The sequence below is a fragment of the Astatotilapia calliptera genome, chromosome 3 (assembly GCF_900246225.1).
Source record: "Astatotilapia calliptera chromosome 3, fAstCal1.2, whole genome shotgun sequence".
NCBI lineage: Eukaryota > Metazoa > Chordata > Actinopteri > Cichliformes > Cichlidae > Astatotilapia > Astatotilapia calliptera.
Genome location: NC_039304.1, coordinates 11,017,830 through 11,039,412, shown reverse-complemented (window position 1 = coordinate 11,039,412; position 21,583 = coordinate 11,017,830). Strand labels below are relative to the sequence as shown.

Genomic DNA, 21,583 nt, shown 5'->3' with positions numbered 1-21,583 from the left:
GTAGGCACTGACTGAGAAACATTTATGGTTGGAAGGTGGAGCAGCTTCATTTGTTAGGACAATTTCCACACTGGAAATATTCTGCTAACTGTAAATGAACTGTTAGAATTTCTTATTGCGATTTCCTTATTTCTTTCTTATTCTGAACTGAATATCGACTTGACACATGTGTAGGAATGGAAATTGATGATTTAGTGATTCACGATCGGTTCAAATGTCTGTTGAAGCATTTCCCGTCTTTGTTGTGGTAAGTTTTGGAGTCTCCACTCAAAAGTCATTACTACATATATTACACCGAACACTTTTCGTTAAAGTAATGTAGTACGTTTCTTAATTATTCCCAGGAGAAAGTAATTTGTTATACTACTCGTTACATTACTTTTCTGTTACTCTGTAAAAATAGCTGAAACAGTCTCATAATCCCCATTTAACATAAACCTGAGGCTACAACCCCAAACACCAACAGAAACTGCTAATGAGGATGCACATCTAAGCTCTTTCACTTAGAATACAAAGCTGACCACACAAAGCAAAGATAAAAACAAGCACAAAAAGGGGAGGCTGCAGACTAAATGCTTATCTGCTTGTTACCTGTTGAAGTTCAGGATCTGGCTGCTTTCACTCTGGGTTAACAGCTAGCTTAGCATACAGTACAATACAAATGTATTTATATAGCACGTTTAAAACCAGGTTACACAAAGTGTTTCACAAAGCAAATGACAAATGATTACACTGAGCAATAAAAAATTAAAAACAGTAAAACGAAGAACAAAATCCTTAGTGATTAGAGATAGGGAGAATACATAATAATCTAGGGAAAGATGCAGCGATTAAGAATCAGAATTAACAAGGGGAAAAAGGTTAAATAGGTAATTTTTCCAGCGTGCTTTAAAGGATTGAATGGAGTCAGAGGCACGAATGGTAACAGGGAGACTATTCCAGAGGTAAGGTGCAAGAGAGGCAACCTGACGGTCGCCACTAGTCTTTAGACTTTGCCTGGGTTGAGCCAGGAGTAACTGTCCAGATGATCACAATGAACGCCCGTTAGTATAAAGACTGAGTAGGTCAGTAAGATAGTCTGGTACGAGGCTGTATAGGCATTTGAACGTAAGCAACAGTACTTTGAAATCGATACGAAATTTAATTGGCAGCCAATGTAAATCAGAAAGCACAGGGGTAATGGAGGCGAATTTACTAGTTCCAGTTAGGAGGAGAGTTGCAGCATTCTGGACAAGTTGAAATTGTTGGAGGTGAATGAGTTGGAGTCCAGTGTAGAGAGTTACAATAATAAAGTCTGGGGGTCAGGAAGGCATGGATAATTTTTTCAAGGTCTTTGCGCAGTATTAACCGTTTGACCTTAGAAATTTGGCGCGATTGAAAAAAGCCAGAACCAACCACAGAGGAAACCCGTTTTTCCAGCTTAAATCAACTATCTGGGAGTACATCTAGATTACTTACACTGTCTGTAATAAAGCTAGCAAAAGGACCAAATCCAGCAGCTAGCTGATCATATGGAGTATGACTATCAAATAACATGATCTCAGTTTTCTTCTCATTTAAAATGAGAGAGTTGTCCGACAGCCACTCTGACCTCTTTCAAGCAGTCAGACAGGTGATTCAAAGGAGCTGGCAGGTCATCAGACAATTTGAAATAGATTTGAATGTCATCAGCATAAAAGTGACAGGACATTCTATACTTGTCAAAGATGGAACCCAGGGGTAACATGTACAAGGCAAACCGTAATGAGGCCCAACACAGAACCCTGCGGTACTCCACAACAAAGAGAAGCAGTGGCAGACTTGCATTTGCAAACATCCAGCCTTTTGTGCAATAAAAACAAACGTCCATATCCGCGCTGTAGACGACGTCGCCGTTTTCCCCTGACATGCAAACTGAAAGCTGATTGTAGCGAGAGTCCAAGAACCGATAAGCGGGATCGATGGGCAGACTAACAAGTCCAAGAAATTTGACTGAGAACCGCTTTTCTACAACTGGTTCTCGATTTCCATCACTACATATGTACTAGTTCAGGAACTCGTGTGCACTCTTTGCGAGGCCTATATGAAGACGTATGAAGATTTAAAATTTAATTTAAAAACCCCTTTTTCCACAACAGCCACACAATCGCTCACTGTCTCTTTAGAATACACAGAGCCCAGCATGAGCCTGGGGGTATAATTATATCACTTTAGGATCTAAAGGACTCCTGTCCACCAATCAACCGAATGTGCAGGGTCCCTTGACAGCATGTGGACACTCACACACATACACCCTGACTTGGTGCACACAGTCACTCAGAAACACACACTGAACGTACAAAGGAAAGATCATTTACAGCTAAATTACAGACAAATTGAACCTTGAGAGAGGAGAAGTTCAAAGACAGAGCTGGAGCTGAATGCAGAGGCGGTCTCGCAGTCTTTCACAAACACACTTGTGCCTTTCAGACAGACGAGCGTCTCTCACACACAGGGTATACCTCCCAGGCAAAATGTATCTTACATTTATCTCACATTTTGTCTGTCGCATACGCAGACACCCCAGACAGAACTGCCTCCATTGTTGAAGAATTCGGGAAAGCAGGAACACAGATGAATAGGTATTTGCACAATGTTCCCTGTGTATTTCTGAGTGTGCGCACATCTTCGTTGATGCCTTTGGACTTGAAAATCTTTCATTACGGGGGCGTATTTGTGTGTGCATCTATGAATGAGAGTGAGGTGCAAGTGAGCGAGTGTGTTCATTCCGATTACAGATTGTGGTATTCCGCCTCCTCACTGACACTTGTGTACGTGCTCATTACCACTGCTGAGAGAAAGAGCAAAGCAAAAGCAGCAGCGAAAAGTTAGAGGATGCCTTCTCAGTCAAAAAGACACCACCCTGTCAAGACGCCAGAGCTGTGGAAAACCAAAAAAGACAACTACTATCAGAGCAATGTGGAGAGAAGGTGGAGGAGAAGTGAAAAGAGCATCTGTTATGGGAGAGCAAGCGGGAGGACATATGGAAACATAGGAAGAATGTTTAAGAAGAAAAATCTAAGGTTTGTGGCGATATCAGCAGATGTGTCATTGCCATTTGTCTTTACAGACTTACTGTGTTTGCACCTGCACAGATTTATCGGAAGTGGACAATGCAGGAAAAGAAACTCACAGTACAGAACTGCTTATTTAATGCAAACGTCTTTACACTCATTTGTACTGAGACAGAACTCGGGCTGGTCTCACTGGATTGGTTAAGGCATCCTGCAATGTGAGGTCTATGTGCTAATGGGTCTCAAGTGATTCTTCCCTGCTAGCAAACTCCTGCCCGAGTAGAAGAACAATTCATCTGTAGTGTCCGCAGATATAACCCTGGCCTTACTTCTTCAGTTTCTTGACTAACTACATAATATTTGTCATGGAGTTATGTAGCATTAACTAAACCACTGACCCACGAAACAGTATAGATAATCACCCAATATATGACCTGCTTTATGAATATGGGAGCAAGAGTGTGCCCAAATTTTAACCAGTGACTTTTAAACATTCTTCCAAAGGTCGCATGTGAGAGCAATTATGTCCTCTCCACAGCACCTCCTCATAAAGTTCAGTGTCAAATTGAAGATTCTGATTACAACTTCCACAGCTCTTCATGTCAGGCGCCTTCCTTTATTGGCAAACTTCTAAATTCACACATAACTACGATGTATGAGGTCAGCTCATCAGTGCTTCCTGGTGGCACGTCTGTCCAGGTGAAAGTCAAAATGAGACTGGAGATTTTGACTTTCGAGGTCAGGAAGTTTTTTTTCCTCCATTGGACTTGAGATCTGTGGACACTTAATAAAAGATGCTTAAGACATCTGTGTAGGCCTGATTTCAGCCATTTATACCAGGTTAACTGCTGCATCTTAGTATATCATGTGTGAAGCTGCCTTTGCAATGTCACTTCATTACTTCAAAGCTATTCTTTAACCATCTTTCATGTTGTCTGCTGCCTGCACTAGTACATGAATGAATGGAGCCAGAAAGACAGGCAGGTACAGAGTGATGAGACAGCAGGATAAGAGAGCAGACTGAGAGACTGAGGACAAAAAAAAAAAAGGAGAAGTTCATAAAGGGACAAAGAATGGATGAGGCAAAGGTGAACTTAAGGACAGAGATGGTGAGAGATGAATGAAAATGGATGTTGAGGTGAATACGAATGAGAGGAGAGGATGACAGAGAAGAGATGGATATGGGGGAGGAGAGCAAGGAGAGGGGTAGAGAAGGAGTCACGGCTCTGACAGAGAGCGGTAGATACGGAGGGAGGAACTGACAGGGCTGAAAGGATGGTGCAGGGAGACGGGAAGAGCGAACAGGAGGCAATGGTGTGACAAAGAGAAGGGAGGGCTGGAGAAATGGGCAGAGGTCAAGAAATAAATGCGCCAAGTTGGTTGAGGAAAGACAGATGAAGGGAACAGCCTGAGGGAGGAGCGACAGAAGAGGCAGAATGGTATGGAGGAAGAGGCGATGGAGGATTAAAGAGAGAGATGGAGGCAACTTTGATACATGAAAGTATACGTATTATATTAACCCTCGCTGCAGATAGCATCCTATTACTACCAGCTTAGCTTCTCACTGGAGACACTAACATGTATAGAAATAAGGGATCTGCATAACGTTTGATCACTCCTGTTTGCAGTCAGGTGAAGTAGTGGCACTCTACTTATCCAGTATCCCCGTGTGGATGGAAAGTGAAGATAAGAAATGTACATGTGCAGGTTGTACTTTTTTTCCTTTAAAGAGGAGTGAGTGGGCTTTGAGGAGCACCGTGTTCAGGTGGATTTTTGTGAGCCCCGCCTCCCTCTGTTATTTGGGCACAGTATGCCTTGTGGGACTGTTTTCATACATTTAAAAATCAAAATACAAATACCCAGCTCCACATCAGCCCAATGTTGAGAACCAAAATTCTTAAATAGCTGCTGGCAACAGAGGAAAAATCTGCTCCAAACCTCATGTCAACAAACATTTTTACTGCTAGATGGTTCAGGCAAGATAAAGCCAACATTTGGAGACCTCTAGAGATTCACGGGAGAGTTATTGTTTTGTTCGAAGCCACTGACTCTACTTGTACTTTTGGTGCCAAATTTCAACTACACTGGATGACAAGAGTTCAAATGGTTGAGGGTGAAGCATAGTCCAAAAGGACACTGCAGCAGCCTGTGTTTTAGCCAGCCCCAGGCCACTTCTTTGACCCTGCTCTCCTGTCAACTCTCCACATTATCCAGCTACATACACGAAGAGAAACCCACACCTGTGGACTTATGTTGCCGTTTTTAAGTGGAAATGATATGAGCACCATTACATGAAGCATCAACTCCTGCAAAGCCTGCCAAGGATTACAGGTGATAATGGACATCCAGTAATCCACACATACACGACAGAAAGAGGAAAACTAGAAAACCCAAAAAGTGACAGACATCAAACATAGAAGAGATAAGGAATAAAGATGTGGAGTAAGAATGACTAATTTAAGGGAGATAATCCAATTACATGATTGTAGGGCTTACTGGCATGGTGACCATCGGACGTACATAAATGTTTTGAATGAGCGTGCAGAGGGAGGATTAAGGTATAAAATTAAACTAGGACTCCGCTGCAGCCAGGTTGGAGAAAGCTAAATTGAACAGAGAATACAGAATGAATTAAACTGAAGATATTAAAGTGGTGAAAAACAATGTTGGAAGAGCGCGGGGGAATGAACGGCGAGTTCAGCAGAGAGTTTCAGAACTTGGTAAAATATTTCCCTGACAAGTCTGTTAATAAGAGTGCATTTCACATGAAAACAAGAACTAATGTGCTCACACCTCAGGTTGGAAGTGCAGTCAAGTGAAACGGAGAGCTCAAAGATGAATGGACGCAGTAAAGCCCTAATACAGTTTTCACTTGTCGTTTGCACGCAAATGCAATGTTAGTCTCAAAAGTACATTTCCTCTACAATTAAGACGAATATACACTGAACTTCACCTTTTCAGGCACTGTTCTCTTTCCAGCCGTCATCGGGAGTAACCCTACCCTGGCTGCTTTGAGCTAAACCTGAAATGAAAGCTGTGCGTGTGACAGCTGAAACTTTCAAACACGTTTCACAGGGAGAGCTGCCCAGATTCAAGTAATTACTGCACTCCTGCCAATTCAAATGACCCCAATTCCCCAAAATGTCAAATTACCTCAGCTATATGGGGTTTTCTCTGCAGGATGAACAAAATATGACAAACTGCTGCAAGGACGGATAAGAGGGGATCCGTAATACATGAGAATGACTGTGTCAGTTTACTGTCTTGCTGATACAAGCAGGGGACAGGTGGATGAGGCTGCAGTGAAATAACGGGATAAAAAAAAAAAACATGGATATACAATGTAGAAGTATTGCTCATATCTGGTGTTCACAAATAATGCAGAATGATGCAATAATACAGACGTCCTTGTTGAGTTGAAAGCAGATGAAATGTTAGTATGATATTGCCACAGTTCTTTGGCGTCCCTTTCCAGTTTCAAATATATTGGACTTGGCACGGCACTCAATAGCAGTACAGCAGTACGTGTTTACATCACGGCAATATCTGCTCCTCAAATATGAAATGCACGACTTATTATATACATGCCATCTTATTCTAACATTATTGCTTCCTAAAGACTATCCCAGTATAGCTCTGCTTAGTTTCTATCATTCATACGGCGACATGACTAAAGGAGAAAAAAGCAGATCAGGATCTAAGAATTGGTTTGTTTAAAAAGATAACACATTAAAGATATGTTTATGTAAACTCAAAGGTTTTTGGTGCCTTTTGCACAGTAGGAATGTTTCTAATATTAGTGCATCAGTCTTATGTTGAGCAGTTTTTGTTTCAGTGTTCTTATGAGCAGACCCATGTTTGCCATCTTTTCTTTCTGGTATGTACATGCTGCAAACGAATCGTTTCAATTATTGACACACTAACCACATCTCTGCACTTCAAGTCCAAAAGACACCAACACCGCCAACGTGCCCAGTTCAGTAACTCAAATTACCAACGTGTGCAAAGCCAAAGCATCTGCACCCCTAATAATGCAAATATAAGGGCAATAACAAGCACATAATAAACCATTTAAAAACACCAGAGTCATAAAATGACCCACCATAAAGCTGTGAATGCAGAGAGAAGCTAGCTGGAGACCAAAACCTCTTAAAAGCTATACATGGAACATTTAATTCTGTTGTTACACTTGGCATTTTTAATGTGAGAGCCTGGGAAATGACTCACTGAATATTTAAGGACATGGCTATTCCACAGCGGCTTCATTTTTTACCTCTGAAGGTTACTGCCTTTGTTTCGCACAATTACAGTTATTTACAACACTATAAACTATTAAGCTTAGCCAAGGCAGGGAAGGGGGGGAAAGAAAAAAGCAAAGCGCTTTTGAAAATAAACTATTTGACATTTTTGATAGGACTTAATGATGAACAATCTGCACACACACAGGGTTTGAAAACTACATGGCCCACTTCAAGTCCATGGAAGAATATCGAAACATGTTGCATGTGTGGGCACGGGATATCCAGGGGCTTAAATCAATAAACTGTACCTCTTAGGGGCACTGGCAAGGCAATACACTCAGCCACTTTTTCCAGGAACACCTGTTCAACTCCTCGTTAAAGCAAATATCTAATCAGCCAATCACATGGCAGCAACTCAATGCATTTAGGCATGTTGACACAGTCGTGATGGCCTTCTGAATTTCACTGAGCAGCAGCTGCTGACTGACTTTACTGGGATTTTTCTAAACAAATCGCTCTATGATTTACAGAGAATGGTCAGAAAACGAGGGAATATCTAGAGAGCAGCAGTTCTGTAGAAATGCCTTTTTGATGCCAGAAATCAGAGGAGAATGGCCAGACTGCTTCAAGCTGATTGGAAGCCCGTAGGCCATCTCCGAACAAACGTTAAACCTTAAAGCTGATGGCCTTCAGCAGCAGAAGCCCACACCAGGTGCCACTCCTGTTTGCTCGAACAAGAAACTAAGGATATAATACAGGCTCACCAAAAACTGCACACGTGTTGCTGATCACATCGATCCCTTTAATACAGTGTACACATCTGTTGATTTCCAGCAAGATAAAGCACCACTGAAAGTGGACCGTCTTTTAGGTACAACTATCAACTTGTACCTAATAAAGTGGCTTTCAAGTCTTTCTGGCTCCAAGTTTTAGGCACAAGACTTCTTGATACATTTCTGGTTTGAATAAAGCAAGCTCTCACCTAGTCAGACAACCCTGAACGCAAACTTCTCTTTAAACGACCAAAATCTGGACTGATAAGAAATGCCGAACCTTAAATGTCGTCTTTCGAATAATTAGTGCAATTACCTACAATTTAAGGGCACACACTTAAACGCAGAGTAATGAATGGTTTCAGAAGACCTTTCCAATGCTAGTAGTTCTTTGACTAAATTATCACCATAGCAAATATTTATTGATGTTTTTCCTCCACTCAGAGCTTATTAACTGTGCTGCAATGCAAATCCCTCAATCCTTTAAGAAAAAACAAGACCAACAGAAAGAAAAGCTAATGCAAGACAAGAGTGTGGAAACTGATTAAGAAGAAAGAAATCAAGTTGTCAGTCATGTGTTTGCCATGTGCAGCAGATGTTTTGTTTCCACCATCTGCCAATAACTTAGTGTTACTAGCACTGGTTAGTGTGTCAGCTCCGTTTATTAATGCAGCAAATTAGGCAGAAAATCCTACATTAATTAGTCTAATTGTGGTTTTCTGTGTGTACACACATTAGTGCTAAAACCAAGATTTGTCAGTCTTTGTGCAACTCCAGTGCCAATGGATCTGTACCTATCTGGCATTTGTGTCTTATGTTGTGTCTCATCTGTGTTGTTTCAGCTGAGCAAATCTCACAGGTCATCAGTAGAGCAGAATGCTATTTATAGCTTTCATTATCCTCTCGTTCTCTCCTGTCCCATTTAAACTTGTTGTCTCTCGACCCTCCTCTGACCTCATCTTGCAGCTTCTCTCTTCACTGCTTCCACCTGCTCAGGTCCTCTTCTTTCTTAATCACCTCTGTCTTGCAGCCATCTCTTTGTACTTGTCAGCTTTCTGTCAATCTCCTCTTTCTCTGTCTTGTCCATTTCACCCTCTTTCTTGCTTTTTGACCATTTTTGCCTCCTCATGTACTTAAAACTCCACTCCTCTTCCATGTACCTCTAACATTCACTGCCTTTACCTGAGACAATTTTCAGAGCAGGAAGCTTTTTACATTGATGCTGCCAAAAGTGAAGCTTGATTATTCCTACAAAAAAACCTGACGAAGATTAAACATTCTTTAAATATTTGGATGCTCACATGATGTAGTATTATTATTATTATTATTATTACCTACTTATATAACATATGCACAACATATGTTTTTTTCTTACCACAGCATTTTAAGCAGCTCGCGGTCTGGACCACAGCAACGCCTTGACTGTACAGCCATTCTTATTTGCTGCTATGCTCACTGTTCTATTGAAATACCCAGTTACAGTAGCTATTAGATTGCCTCATATGTGACTCTTGAATACTTTGATACACAGAGAAGCTGGCTCATTGACTGCAAGCTGCCCAGGTCCTATAGCTGCAAACAAGCCAAAAGTACCACCCTTCCACAACCGTGCTTGACAGTTTGAGGTGTTTGTTTTTTACCAAACATGCCATTAAGAATTGATTAATTTATTTTAATTTTTAAGGATTGAATGGTCTGATCTTAGGGTGCTGGGACATTTACCCGTGAGAAGATATTGACATCGAGTTTACACCCCAGCAAACTGCCAAAACCTGCTTTTATAGGTGTGCTCACACCTGCTGCTGATCAGTTAATCAAGAGCAGTTAATTAGTAGAACCTCGCTGCTGCTCACCCTCTTAATACCTACAGAAGCAGTAAGAGTATATTTAGCTTCTTACAGGACTGAGAATTATTTTTTCATGACTGTACATTTATTAAGCACCAAGACTTTCTCTCTTTATCTAAACAGATGTAGGTCTAGACTGAAGTAGTGACCCAGCTTTGCATTCTGTGCAGCTTGCAAGACAGCCACTGATTTATTTATTTTTCAACAATTAAGAAAACACAACCAACAACCTGATTTTTTTAGCATATCGGCAGGTCCTAGAGAATCCCCGTCTATGGACCAATCACCCCAAAGAAACACATGCAAAATGCAACGACCCCAGCATCTACAAAAGGTGAACTTCTACTCACTCTGTGATTTCTTCGGTGACCGTATGTTCAACCTGCAGTCTGGAGTTCACCTCTATGAAGTAGTGTTTGCCGTGTTTATCCACCAAGAACTCCACAGTTCCTGCATTCTCGTATCCAACCTGCAGCAAGAAAAGATCACATCAGAGCAATTTTATAGCTCTTAATTATCCAAGTTGTACTGGTAGCATTAGTTGTGTAAACAATCAAGCAGGTAAACCCACTCATCCTGTTGAGCCATGAAGGAGAAAAACAAAAGGCCTTCTTACTCTCTTCAGGCAAACATGACTACATAAAAGCACAAAGAATCAGCCTCATTACTTGTTTAGAGTGTAACAAGTAAGTTAGGGCAGTTTTCATCTTTCCTTAATGCAAAATCAGGTCATTAATCAAGAGGGATTTATTTCAATCTCAAACACCATTTTCTCTACCACCTTTCATCTACTACACTGTAATTATAATCACAACCCTTGTCGTGTACTTTATACCGACAATGTGTCGATGCTGTTGGGGATGAGATCTTGAAATGTCCTTTAAATGATGTGCACAGTGTAGAAGTGCCACAAGGAAAACATAAACAGAGCATAATAGGGGTGGACAAAGGGGTAGCTGTGGCTCAGGTACTGCCCACATACTCTATTCCAAGCGCCCTTGGGCATAGCAGGGAAACTCGTGTCTCCTTTTATAGCCGATCCAACATTTGCATGTGAACGGGCAAATGACAAACTGTGAGCTAATTACAGACTCCACCCTGGGCTTATTACATATTAACACCTCCACACCCAAAATGATAGATGGGATCCATAGAGAGAGACATATAGCATCAAAAGCTCCACAAATATTGGTTGTGCATTGGGTCAGATAACTGCTCACTGCCAATGTATTAAGTTTGCTTTCCCATCACTACTTTCTACTGGAAAGGGGATCTTCAATTAAGATGTCTGAGAAGTTTATATGAAGAAAATAAGGGATGATGGTTAAATAAGAAGTGTAAAAGACCAGGATCTAATACAGCTACGCATCTAAAATCTCTCACACTCACACAAGTCTGACCCTACAGGCTATGGTCAAGCAATCTAGTAATTGTCCTGTTGTGTTTAGCACCTGGAGGGACACCTTTGGGTCCTGTGGGCACCATAGTGCCGCCCCGAGCTGGGCTTCTTCTGGCATATACCACTGACAGCTGAACAGATTGGAAACTGAGAAGTCCTAAGGATGATTTAACACCCTGGGTTTTTGTTGTTTTTTGTTGTGTTGCAAAGCCATTTCTGATTAGTCGTTGTGGGTCTCAATGTTCTGAAGGGCTAGACCCCTGCTACATCGAAGTAGCGTCACCAACGAACACACAACAGTGCACATCAGGTGGAGTCAACCCTGTGCAGTGCATGGAAGCAAAAGTATAACAATGGAGCTACCAGTTCAGCAGATCACAAACATGTTGATTTTATACTGCACCTTGGAGGCACATAGGTCATTAATGATGAATAGGTTTTGACATTTCGTCTTAATGTGACTCACTTTCTAACAACAGCCTTCAAAAAAAAAAGAAAAAGAAAGTGCAAACTACATCTCACGACTTCCACATAGTCAGCCAACAAATATTCTCTTTTTGGCACAGTTATGATGTTCTATTAATCAGAACTATGAAATCCACCATATAAAATTGCTTTGTTTTATGGAAAATTGCATTTTAACCTTATTTTCCAGAAAACAAAAGGCACTAAGGAGAATCACCAACTGGTTCTTTTCAATTTCCACTTTGATTTTAATGTCAAGCAGGATTTGCAGTTTTTTGAACTAGTTGTTTATTATAGTTCATGTTTCTTCCTTAGAGTTTTTGGAATGACTGTCTAAAAGAAACTAGTCTGGCACCCGATCGTAACTGTCCCAAACAAAATCTAACTATATAATCACCTTGTGTAATTGGTATTCTTTGAAATTGCACGACTCCAAATGCTTTCCTGCTCAAAGCTGTACATCGCTGCTCTCAGAGTAACACACCTCTGATGGAAATTAGCATGTTAGCAGGCCAATACGAGCGCTTTCCATTCATTCATCTTTCAAACTCCCACTTTGGATTGTCTCAGCACCAGTTTAATTTCACCCAGTGGGAGCTGCATACAGAGTGTAATTGGAATATAAATGCTACATAAATAACCTTTATTATCGTGCCCATAATTTCAAGACTGGGCAGATTTACACAAATTACAATCCTGATGTGAGCAAAGCAATGTGATTGGTTGGTACACCAACAATCAGACCAGCCCAAGTTCCCCAGATAACATCTCAGTGATTATTCCTATAATCAAAGCTTTGTCATTATTTGAAATCTACCGCATTTGAGAAACGTAAAAAGCAAAACGCAAATGTTAGAATAAAATTTAAAGGCCACAAGTAATCAAATGTCCAAACAAACCAGAGAAAAGCAAATCTTGTTTTGTAGTGTTGAGCTTTTTATTTAAATCAGACTAGGATGAATTCACCAAGAGAAATTAAGGACCTAAATTGCTTCTCTCCTGTATTTAAACAAACATGCTTGTTTAGTTCTTAATTGTTAAACCAGCTTAATGCCTTTAGGATTGCTTTGCTTTCCATTTGGCGATCATAAATGTTAAGACATTCAAACGGGCAGAGGAAAAGACGGAGATTGATTGCAGAGACAAAGATGGCCCTAAGCTAAATTGCAGCAATTAGACTCTGGCAACTAAATAAGACTTGAACAGAGCATCGCTGTTGTGGAAACGCAGTTAGAGTGAAAAATAAAACCAGGCTAGCACATGGGTCTGTAATCAAACTGTCCATTTGAGTAAAATAACACCTGCTTAAAATGTCTTATTAATCCCAAAACTTGTAGAGTTGCATCAGCCCCCAGAAAACTCATCTCACAAGTAAACAGATCAGGTGTATAATATGCAGACTCACATGCAAATTCATGCATCAAATACTGACTGAAAAAAAATAAAATAAAAATACAAAATTCAGAAAGTAGTGATTTCTTCTCAAAGAAAAAAAAAAAGACCTATTTATGAAAGTACCTTGCAAATCCTACCAAAAAACTGACTCAAAGCATTCACAAGCACAGAGAAAACTTACAATGTTAAACACATGCAAACATGTGTGCATACTAGCTATATGTCCTGATCTCTGGTGATGGCACAACTGCTGGGCTACTTTGTGGACACACATTGCCAGAATGCCATTTTTTAGCTTTATTCACCTTTGCTTCAACCTCCTGCATGAAGCCAGTTATTTGATCCAAGACTTAATAGATGAATTCTCATGGAAAGAGATGAGAAAGCACACTGCAGCCTTCAAACAGACATGTAAACACACACCTCCATTGACTTCAAGTGCACACAGATTCCCACATGTACTGTACCAGTGTGTGTGACTCCATATTGCACTGGTGTTTTTTTCCCCCCTGCGCTCACACAGTGAGTCAGTGAAGTAGCAGCCAATGTAACAGATTGAGCGGTCACCGTTTTATAAGGTCTGGCAGCCAAGTCAATGAACTGCACAAGGAGAGGTCACCAGCATGCACATGAAAGCATGCGCACACATTTCTTTAAGCATCTGTAAAAAGCATAAGGAGCATTTACACATTTAGCTCCCTGCTGCAAGTGTTTGATTCTGCTTAAATGATCCCAGCACTGATGAATGGACACTGGTGTATAGCTTTGAATAAAAAGTGACAGAGATGGATAGCAGGTATTGTACGAGGTAGACGGAGTCAGCGTGTGAAACAAAATGCATTAAGAACGATTCGTGGTGCTGAGTGTCAATGGATGAAGGAGGGAGGGGAGTTGGAGTTAAAACTGATGGATGATCAAATGAGGACAAAGACAGACGGGGGAAGTGTTCAGAGACGGTGGAAACAGGACAGAGTGAAAGTAGATTAGAGGAAGTATTCAGAGGTAAAATAGCAGAAAACTTAAATGATGGAGGCCCGTATCCCTGGTTACCCTCTCTACACATACTTTACCTTGAAATCATTTACAACTTGGTAACAAGAAGTCAAAATTTAAACTCAGCAGGAACTTGTCATCTTTGGCAGACGCACAGTACCCACTGAAGCCCCAAACACCTTGATCATATCCAAGGGGGGCAAAAAAGTAAAAAATGAAACCAATATCGTGAAAGAAGCAGCTCGACCTTTACCAGTTACACACCAAACCATGACGGCCTAGACAAACTGTGGTATTTGGTAAATACAATAAACATGAATTTAGTGTAATTGTGTAACTTTATTAGCAGCGTCCTCCTGAAATGCGCCAAGAGCCTCCTCTCTGCCCCTTATTCCTCTATGGTCGCCATGGTAACGCGTAAATATTTCTTTCAAAATAAGACTACTACAACACGGGAAGAGAGCCAGGAAAAGGATAAAAGGATAAAAACCCCAAAAACCATAAATTTTACACCCGAGCCTCAAATCTCGCGGCCCGACACCAAACCACTCACGGACCAGTACCAGCCATGGCCCGGGATTGGGAACGGCTGCTTGATACAATACAATGACTAATTGCTAAAGCCACCTTATTTTAATAAAACCACTTAACAGTAAAATATGGCAAATATTTCCATGGAATATATTATAGGACACAGTCTGCTGGTGATCTATAAGCCCAACAAACTCTAGAAAATAAACAGTGGTCACAATCATTAGCATCGCTTTATCTTTATCCATGTTTTTCTAGTTGAATCTCACTTTTTCCATGTCTTACAATAATGATTGTGACAAAAACTCAACATATCTTCCTCCAATGATGACAGCTAGCTTTTCATTGCAGTGCTTGTGCAATTTGGCATACCTCATCCTCTCCTCGTTTCTCTTAATAAAGGCTTCTTGGCAGTCATCCTATTAAGAGCACTTCCGATGAAACTTGTCAACAGTAGACGATAAACTATATTACCTGGCAGTTTGACTTTTTCCTGTTTCTTAAGGACATGACTTCCAGAAACTGCTCATCTGTTGTAAAGAGTTGTTTTTAAGTCGTGACACATTTGTCCTCCACTTGAACAGTCTTTTTTATTAAACGACAATACACACAGACACACGTACGTTCTTAAGTTTAAGATTAATTTAATGGGGACAACACTTAATGAACTGTTTTTGTGACAAAATGCACGTAACAAAGTACCTAAAGATATCATTTAAAATTTGTTGTGTGTAGAGACAGCACTGGTTTGGCTAGAGTTAAATGCCGTTTTATGTCTGAATGATTCACAGGTCAGTGTTAAGTGGCTTTAAAAAAGGAAAGAAAAAACTTCCTCTATAAATGGTCAGATGCGAGGACTGGACTGAAAATGAGAGAAGCAGCAGCCAAAGTTCAAGAAAAAAAACCTTCAGAAAGCCAGAAATATTAGAAGAAAGTCTGTCTCCTTAGAAACAGAAGGCGGGCTGGATTAAGACTTTTGCACAACACAGTTTTTAATGATCATCTTCTGTAACCCCAAAAAGTCAACAGCTTTCAGATCAGCTGTTATGTTTGCTTGGTACAGTACTTTTTCACAGTCACGTGTCTTCTGATGGCCCTGCACGCCGACTCATCTTTTACCTTCTGCCTCTAAGCTTTATTTAGAGGTGATGTCACTGATCTCTTGTTTTTGAAACCAATTTATCTTTGAGCAATTTGTTATTAACTTTTCTAGTCCACACAGGGTGGCTGAGTTCAGCGCTCACTTTGTGTAGAATAAACAAACCCGATCGAAGGACTTCATCAGCCGACTAAACGGTCGCAATCAGTTGTGTTTTTCCTTTATATCGGTTCTTTGAACACTGCCACCACCTCTGCATGCTGCTAAACAGTTATCACCCGATTCACTCCTGAATGGACGATACGAACAGTTAAACATGAACTGGGAGGCAGTACAAATGATTCCACTATGACGACGTCAAGACCCGTCCAGGTACTTTGCTTTTCTCACAGATTGTGTCTGCTTCTGTGTGCATTTCGCTAGGTTTACACATCTAAAGTACTTTGTTAGGTTTATTTTTATATTTGCTTACGACAACAGCATAAATGGTCTGTCACTTATCAGAAAGGCTCACTAGGCTGCCAGTATCCCAACAGCAGAAAAAAAAAAAAGGGGGGGGGGGGGGGGGGGCTATCGTCAGTGTGTATGGGACTGTTAATATCCAAATTCCTAATTAAAACAAAGATTTGTGTCAAAATACTATTGTAGCTGTTGAACAAAATAGGCACTTGCAAAGAGACTGTTTCTAGCACCAAATCCTGCAAATCTACTGCACACTGCCAATTTTCAGGAAGGTTTTTTTTTGACATATCCAAGAAATATTGGGTTCAGCTGGTCTCATCAAAAAAAGGAAAAAAAAGAAAATACGTCTCTTCAGAAATGTCTATTATGTGTGGTGCCCCCACTTTATTTTGAAGCCTACTGCCGTTTGATTTCTGCAAGGACATGCACGCGCACGAACGCGCAGGCACATGCACACAAAAATGCTGGCAGATGAAGGCTGGTGCAAGGCATAACAATACTGTTCATCTTTGAACTAAAAATCAGGAACCTAGCTTAGGATTAGTCATGGAGAGAAGGGATAGAGAAAGAGAGCTTTCAAGATTTATTTCTTAGATTTTCAATTACATTAAGCCCTCAAACTCAGCCTGAAAAAAGTAAAAAAAATCCTCCTAAATTCCACCACAACATATACACACAAACACTCTCCACTGTCACCAGGTCTGCAGACTCACTCAGACTAAAAAACAAGAAATGATTGTCTCAAGGTTGTCACTGCCAGATTGCTGTCTCAACATGCAAATCCTCAGAGGAACAATATTGATAATTCACTGCACACAAATCCTTCCAATCCCCTGCCATCTCCCAATGTTCCATAACCACCAGACTGACATCGACACATGCTGGGTCATGAAATGCCCAGGGACAGTCATAGTAATGTGCTACAAAGCTCCTAAGCTGCATGTGTGATGTGCAGTACATTGCAAAGCTAGCAAAACAAATCAATCACACAATCGATGGTACTGATTCTTTAAATGGGTGAGTCTGGTGACATTGTTGTGTATTGCTCGTAAATTTACTGACAAGTAGTGGGATTAATTCAGGGGCTGCAGTTTAGTTCAAAGGGTTGCGAATGGGAGCCATATGACCATATGCCGTAAAGCTAACGCAGAGTATGTTTCCCCAGTCTGAGCTTTCCTTTTTTCCACTGTTCCATCAAATAAAGGATAAAACTAGCGTACTAGCGTTACGTTTAGTCGACGTCCTGAACAGAACTTTCCTGAATAGAAAAGATTGATTCCTTTATATTCGGTGTACTTAACATTGTAAAGTGAAACTGAATCAGAGCTTATGTTTCAGTAGCATACAAATACACTCACGTCCATTGTTCATTCCGCAGATTAAAATCATAAAATACAGCACAGTTAATAAAATAAAAGTAAATAAACTATAAATACACATAGGTTTGCTAAAAGATGCAAAAGAAAAGATTTGAGAAAATGTACTGTAGTTCGGTTATTCAGAAGTCAACTCTGATGTAAAACATCCAACATAATGAGCATAATCTACTGCGTTTAAATATTTGGGAGGTCTGGAAATTTCAAACTTGTAACGCTACGGAGCAGCACTGAAGTGTTCTCTTCTCAGAAATATATGCTAAGCGTCCAGCACTTGCTAAACGGCAAAAGGCGTAAAACACTGGTTTGTTTCCTAAATGACACTGATCTTAATTTTCAGTAAACCCCAGGTGTCCTGCCATCAGGCTCATTTTGAAAGCAGTGAAACAGTCGATGTCATGAAAGCTCATACAGGCTACACTTTCAGCATTTTGTATAATATGAGGGAATCAAAATGTGAAAATAAGCTGACACGCAAACCTTCAATGCACAGTTGATTCACGGAGCAAATATTACATGAATCGTACAATACGTCACACTCTACACCTCATCTAAACATCGCTATGCTGTTCGCTTTAACTACAGCTCATTTTTCCCCTCTTCTCTTGTGGGGATTGGAGTTAATCTGGTGCCAAGACTTTTTGTAATCTGATCCAATTCCCTTTCAGACTTGCAACACACACAATTCACAGCTGATACAACCACAGAAAAACACCAACATGCACATGCGCTCAAATAGATCAGCTACATTTCAGTGGTGCCACCTCTCTAATCCCTTTGCTGCAGACAGCTACCAAAGCGGTGCAGCTCACCCTCCCAAAACAATGCACAGCCTAAAAGCACACATAGGCACCAACACATAGTAACACACAAAAAAAAGCTAAAAACATAATGAACAGATCCCTGTATGCACACACATTTATATTCATCCCAGCTGTAATGAAAGGAGCTTGACCAGAAGCCCTCCATCCATTTACAAATCATGAATTCATCCCTTCATTCCAGCTGCTCGTTATTTCTTTCTCTCTCAGTGATGCCCGTCTATACTCTCACTTCTACTCTTCGCTTGTGTAATTAAGATTCAGATCATTCTCGCATCTTCTCAATAGCCATTTTCAACCACTTGCAGCTTCATTTTTATGCCAAGGCATTTGCAAGACATGAAGCGAACAACTTGTTTGGTCTTCAACAGAAAACCAAACAGACTTCAGGAAGAGTATCGTGGGTATAAACACTGTCACAGATATGTAAAGCAGGGATGAAAGAGTAAAACTCAAATCAAATCAAATCACTTTTATTGTCACATCACATGTGCAGGTACATTGGTACAGCACATGCGAGGGAAATTTTTGTGTGCGAGCTTCACAAGCAACAGAGTTGTGCAAAATACAATAACATAAACAGGCAAAATACAAGAATGGCTAAATCTGAAACTCATAGCAATTGCTCTGTTTAGAGGGTTTTCTGGGGATTTCTCTGTAACTGAAGTAGCAGTTATTTTGGAGTTGTTTGCTACTGTGGTCTTATGTGACAAACTCCTCTCCTGTGATCATGTTCAGTAGATCCAATTGTTTTGCCACAATCAGCCACAGTTGCATCCCAACATTTACTAATTAGCAGTAATCACCAAACTGCTGGATTTTTAAAGGTGTTTAGACATGAAATGCCTCAAAGATTTGATTACCTGCCATTAAATGTCGCACAAATGGCAGACTCAGAGATAATACATTAAACAAATAATGGAAACATCTGTTGAAAACATGGATTATTCTGATTTTTTTATACTCTTCAGGCCATCAGAAGATGGCTGGCAAACAGCCCATGTATAATTAAAAGCAGAAATATTAGGGATGGATGGAGAAAAAAAGGAAAGAGGCAGTTAAGTCAGGTACATAAAACTCCTTTTCTCTTAAGTGTAAACTCTCTTGCACTGGCAGCCCCCCCACTGTCCACTGCCTTCTGATCACTGCCTTTGCTTTTCTCCCTTCATCTTTCTTTTCCTTTACTTGGCAACAAGTCAAAAGACATTACTTGCCCCACCATCATCTCCCCCTATGTGGTCCACTTTCATCTCTTTCCTTTCCCTTTATGCTTATCAAGCTTTCAGAAATTAAGTCTTCACGATCCCAAAAATGAAACAAAACTTTACTTTATAAGAAAGAGGGAAAAAACGGAGCAAGTGTCAGTGATTATGGGAGGAGACAGATGGCAGAAGAACCATGAACAGGACACAAAAACAAAGTATTGAAGCGATGAGGGAAGGTAGATGTTGAATGGAGCAGATGGCTGGACAATGAACAGACAGTAAGAGAAAAATGATGCAGCTAAAGACAGATTTTGCTCACAACGTCTTTGCCTAAACACCTGTAGATCTGCTGGAAGAGACCCTGGCAGGGTGTTAATGAGAGGCTTGGGGATGAATAACGATTGAAATGTGTGGTATAAGCCTGATGAAAGGAAAGGCTATGGGGATGAGCAAAGCAAAAAGGCTGGAAGTTGCAAGTACATACATGCTACTACTGTGCAAACACTGCTTATGGACATAGACTAGGTAAGACAGTCTATAAAAGCTTTCTACAGCAGTAGCAGATTAAAGCACTGCTCCAATGAAGCCTCAATAAACAGCATAAAGGACGTGTCACATGCTTCCTTTACCGTATTTTTTTGACCTATTTTTTATTCTTATGCCCAATTTGTAATAGCCTGCAGCTCCCCCAAGAGAAGAATGGAAAAAGAAAAAGAAAAGATGCTGTATGACACACAGCTGGATGTTGTGACAATATAAGAAATCCTATGATGATATGAGACAAATCAAAGCTGAGGTGAATATGACGACAACTGAATTTAGATGCACTTATTAAAAGATGTGGAAAGATTGTTCAACCTGCATTATTTCTGTGCTTTCAAGTAGCTATTGCATAAACAAAAGTCATTCTGTAGCTGCAGAAAAACTTTCAGATTTCACAGTCATGACACATCAATGATGTTGACGAAAAATATATAAAAATTGATCCTTTGATATTCCCTCACATTAATGCGAGATCGTGTGAACAGAGCAGAAGCTGCAAGACCATCAGCCAACAGTGTAATAGGAGGTGTACAGAGACTGGAAGCAACGGACTCATAAAAAGTGCACACAGAAAGAAGGGATTTAAAGAGGGAGAGAAATGCACACAGATTTTAAATCAGTATAGCTACAGACAATACCTAACAGGAATTTACAGTCCACATGTGGTGGACACACAGCATTGTGGGCTCATAAAACCTGATGTTTACTATCAATTAATTTAAAAAAGAAAAAAAGGCCAACTATAACCATAACTTTACTTGTACTGCAGAGACACAGAAATCCAGACTCATCCTAAAATAACACTGCATGGTTCAGAGAAAGATTCTACAGGCTGATTCGCTGACAGCAAGGCAACACACTGTCACATTTTATGACACCAAAAAATAAACCGCTATACAGAAAAAGAGAGAGGCTATTTTATACATCTTACACCATGTGTATGTGCTAGGGGATCATCTTTTCCTGTAGAAATCTAATGGCGTCAACTTTGGCCCTTAGAAAATGTTAGGCAGCCAACTTTTATACATCTTATTGAAAACATACAACATAACTAAAAATCGGATTAACCTACAGCTTGGAATTAACAGTAAGGTGCCATATAATACCCAAAGACCCATTTATAGATATTAAAATATTTATTTTAAACAACAAAGAACCTTAATCTCAAGACATCTACCAGCTCCCTCTCCATTCAATTTTTCTTCCTTGCATTCTCCCCCATCTTGCTGAAGCCTGCAATATATATGAGGCCATAACATTTTATACAGGTCTTTCTGATCCTCTGCCCTATTTCTAAAGGCCTCCTCTCAATCTGTCTCCTCCCCGCTGCCTCAATCTACTCCTCTTTCCACTGCTTATTCTGCCAGTTTTTAGACGAGTGCTGCTCTCATGCTCATATCA

At 40.4% G+C, this 21,583-nt stretch overlaps 1 protein-coding gene across 4 annotated transcripts in view; it reads right to left on the bottom strand.

Annotated features, from left to right (window-relative positions):
• The window catches only part of pcxb (pyruvate carboxylase b), a 291,444-nt gene that overhangs the window by 216,096 nt on the left and 53,765 nt on the right, over positions 1–21,583 (bottom strand). For all 4 annotated transcript variants that reach the window (XM_026161745.1, XM_026161746.1, XM_026161748.1 and 1 more), the window contains exon 10: positions 10,244–10,362. In XM_026161745.1, the coding sequence (XP_026017530.1) occupies positions 10,244–10,362 (119 nt within the window). The remainder of the gene's footprint in view (positions 1–10,243; positions 10,363–21,583) is intronic.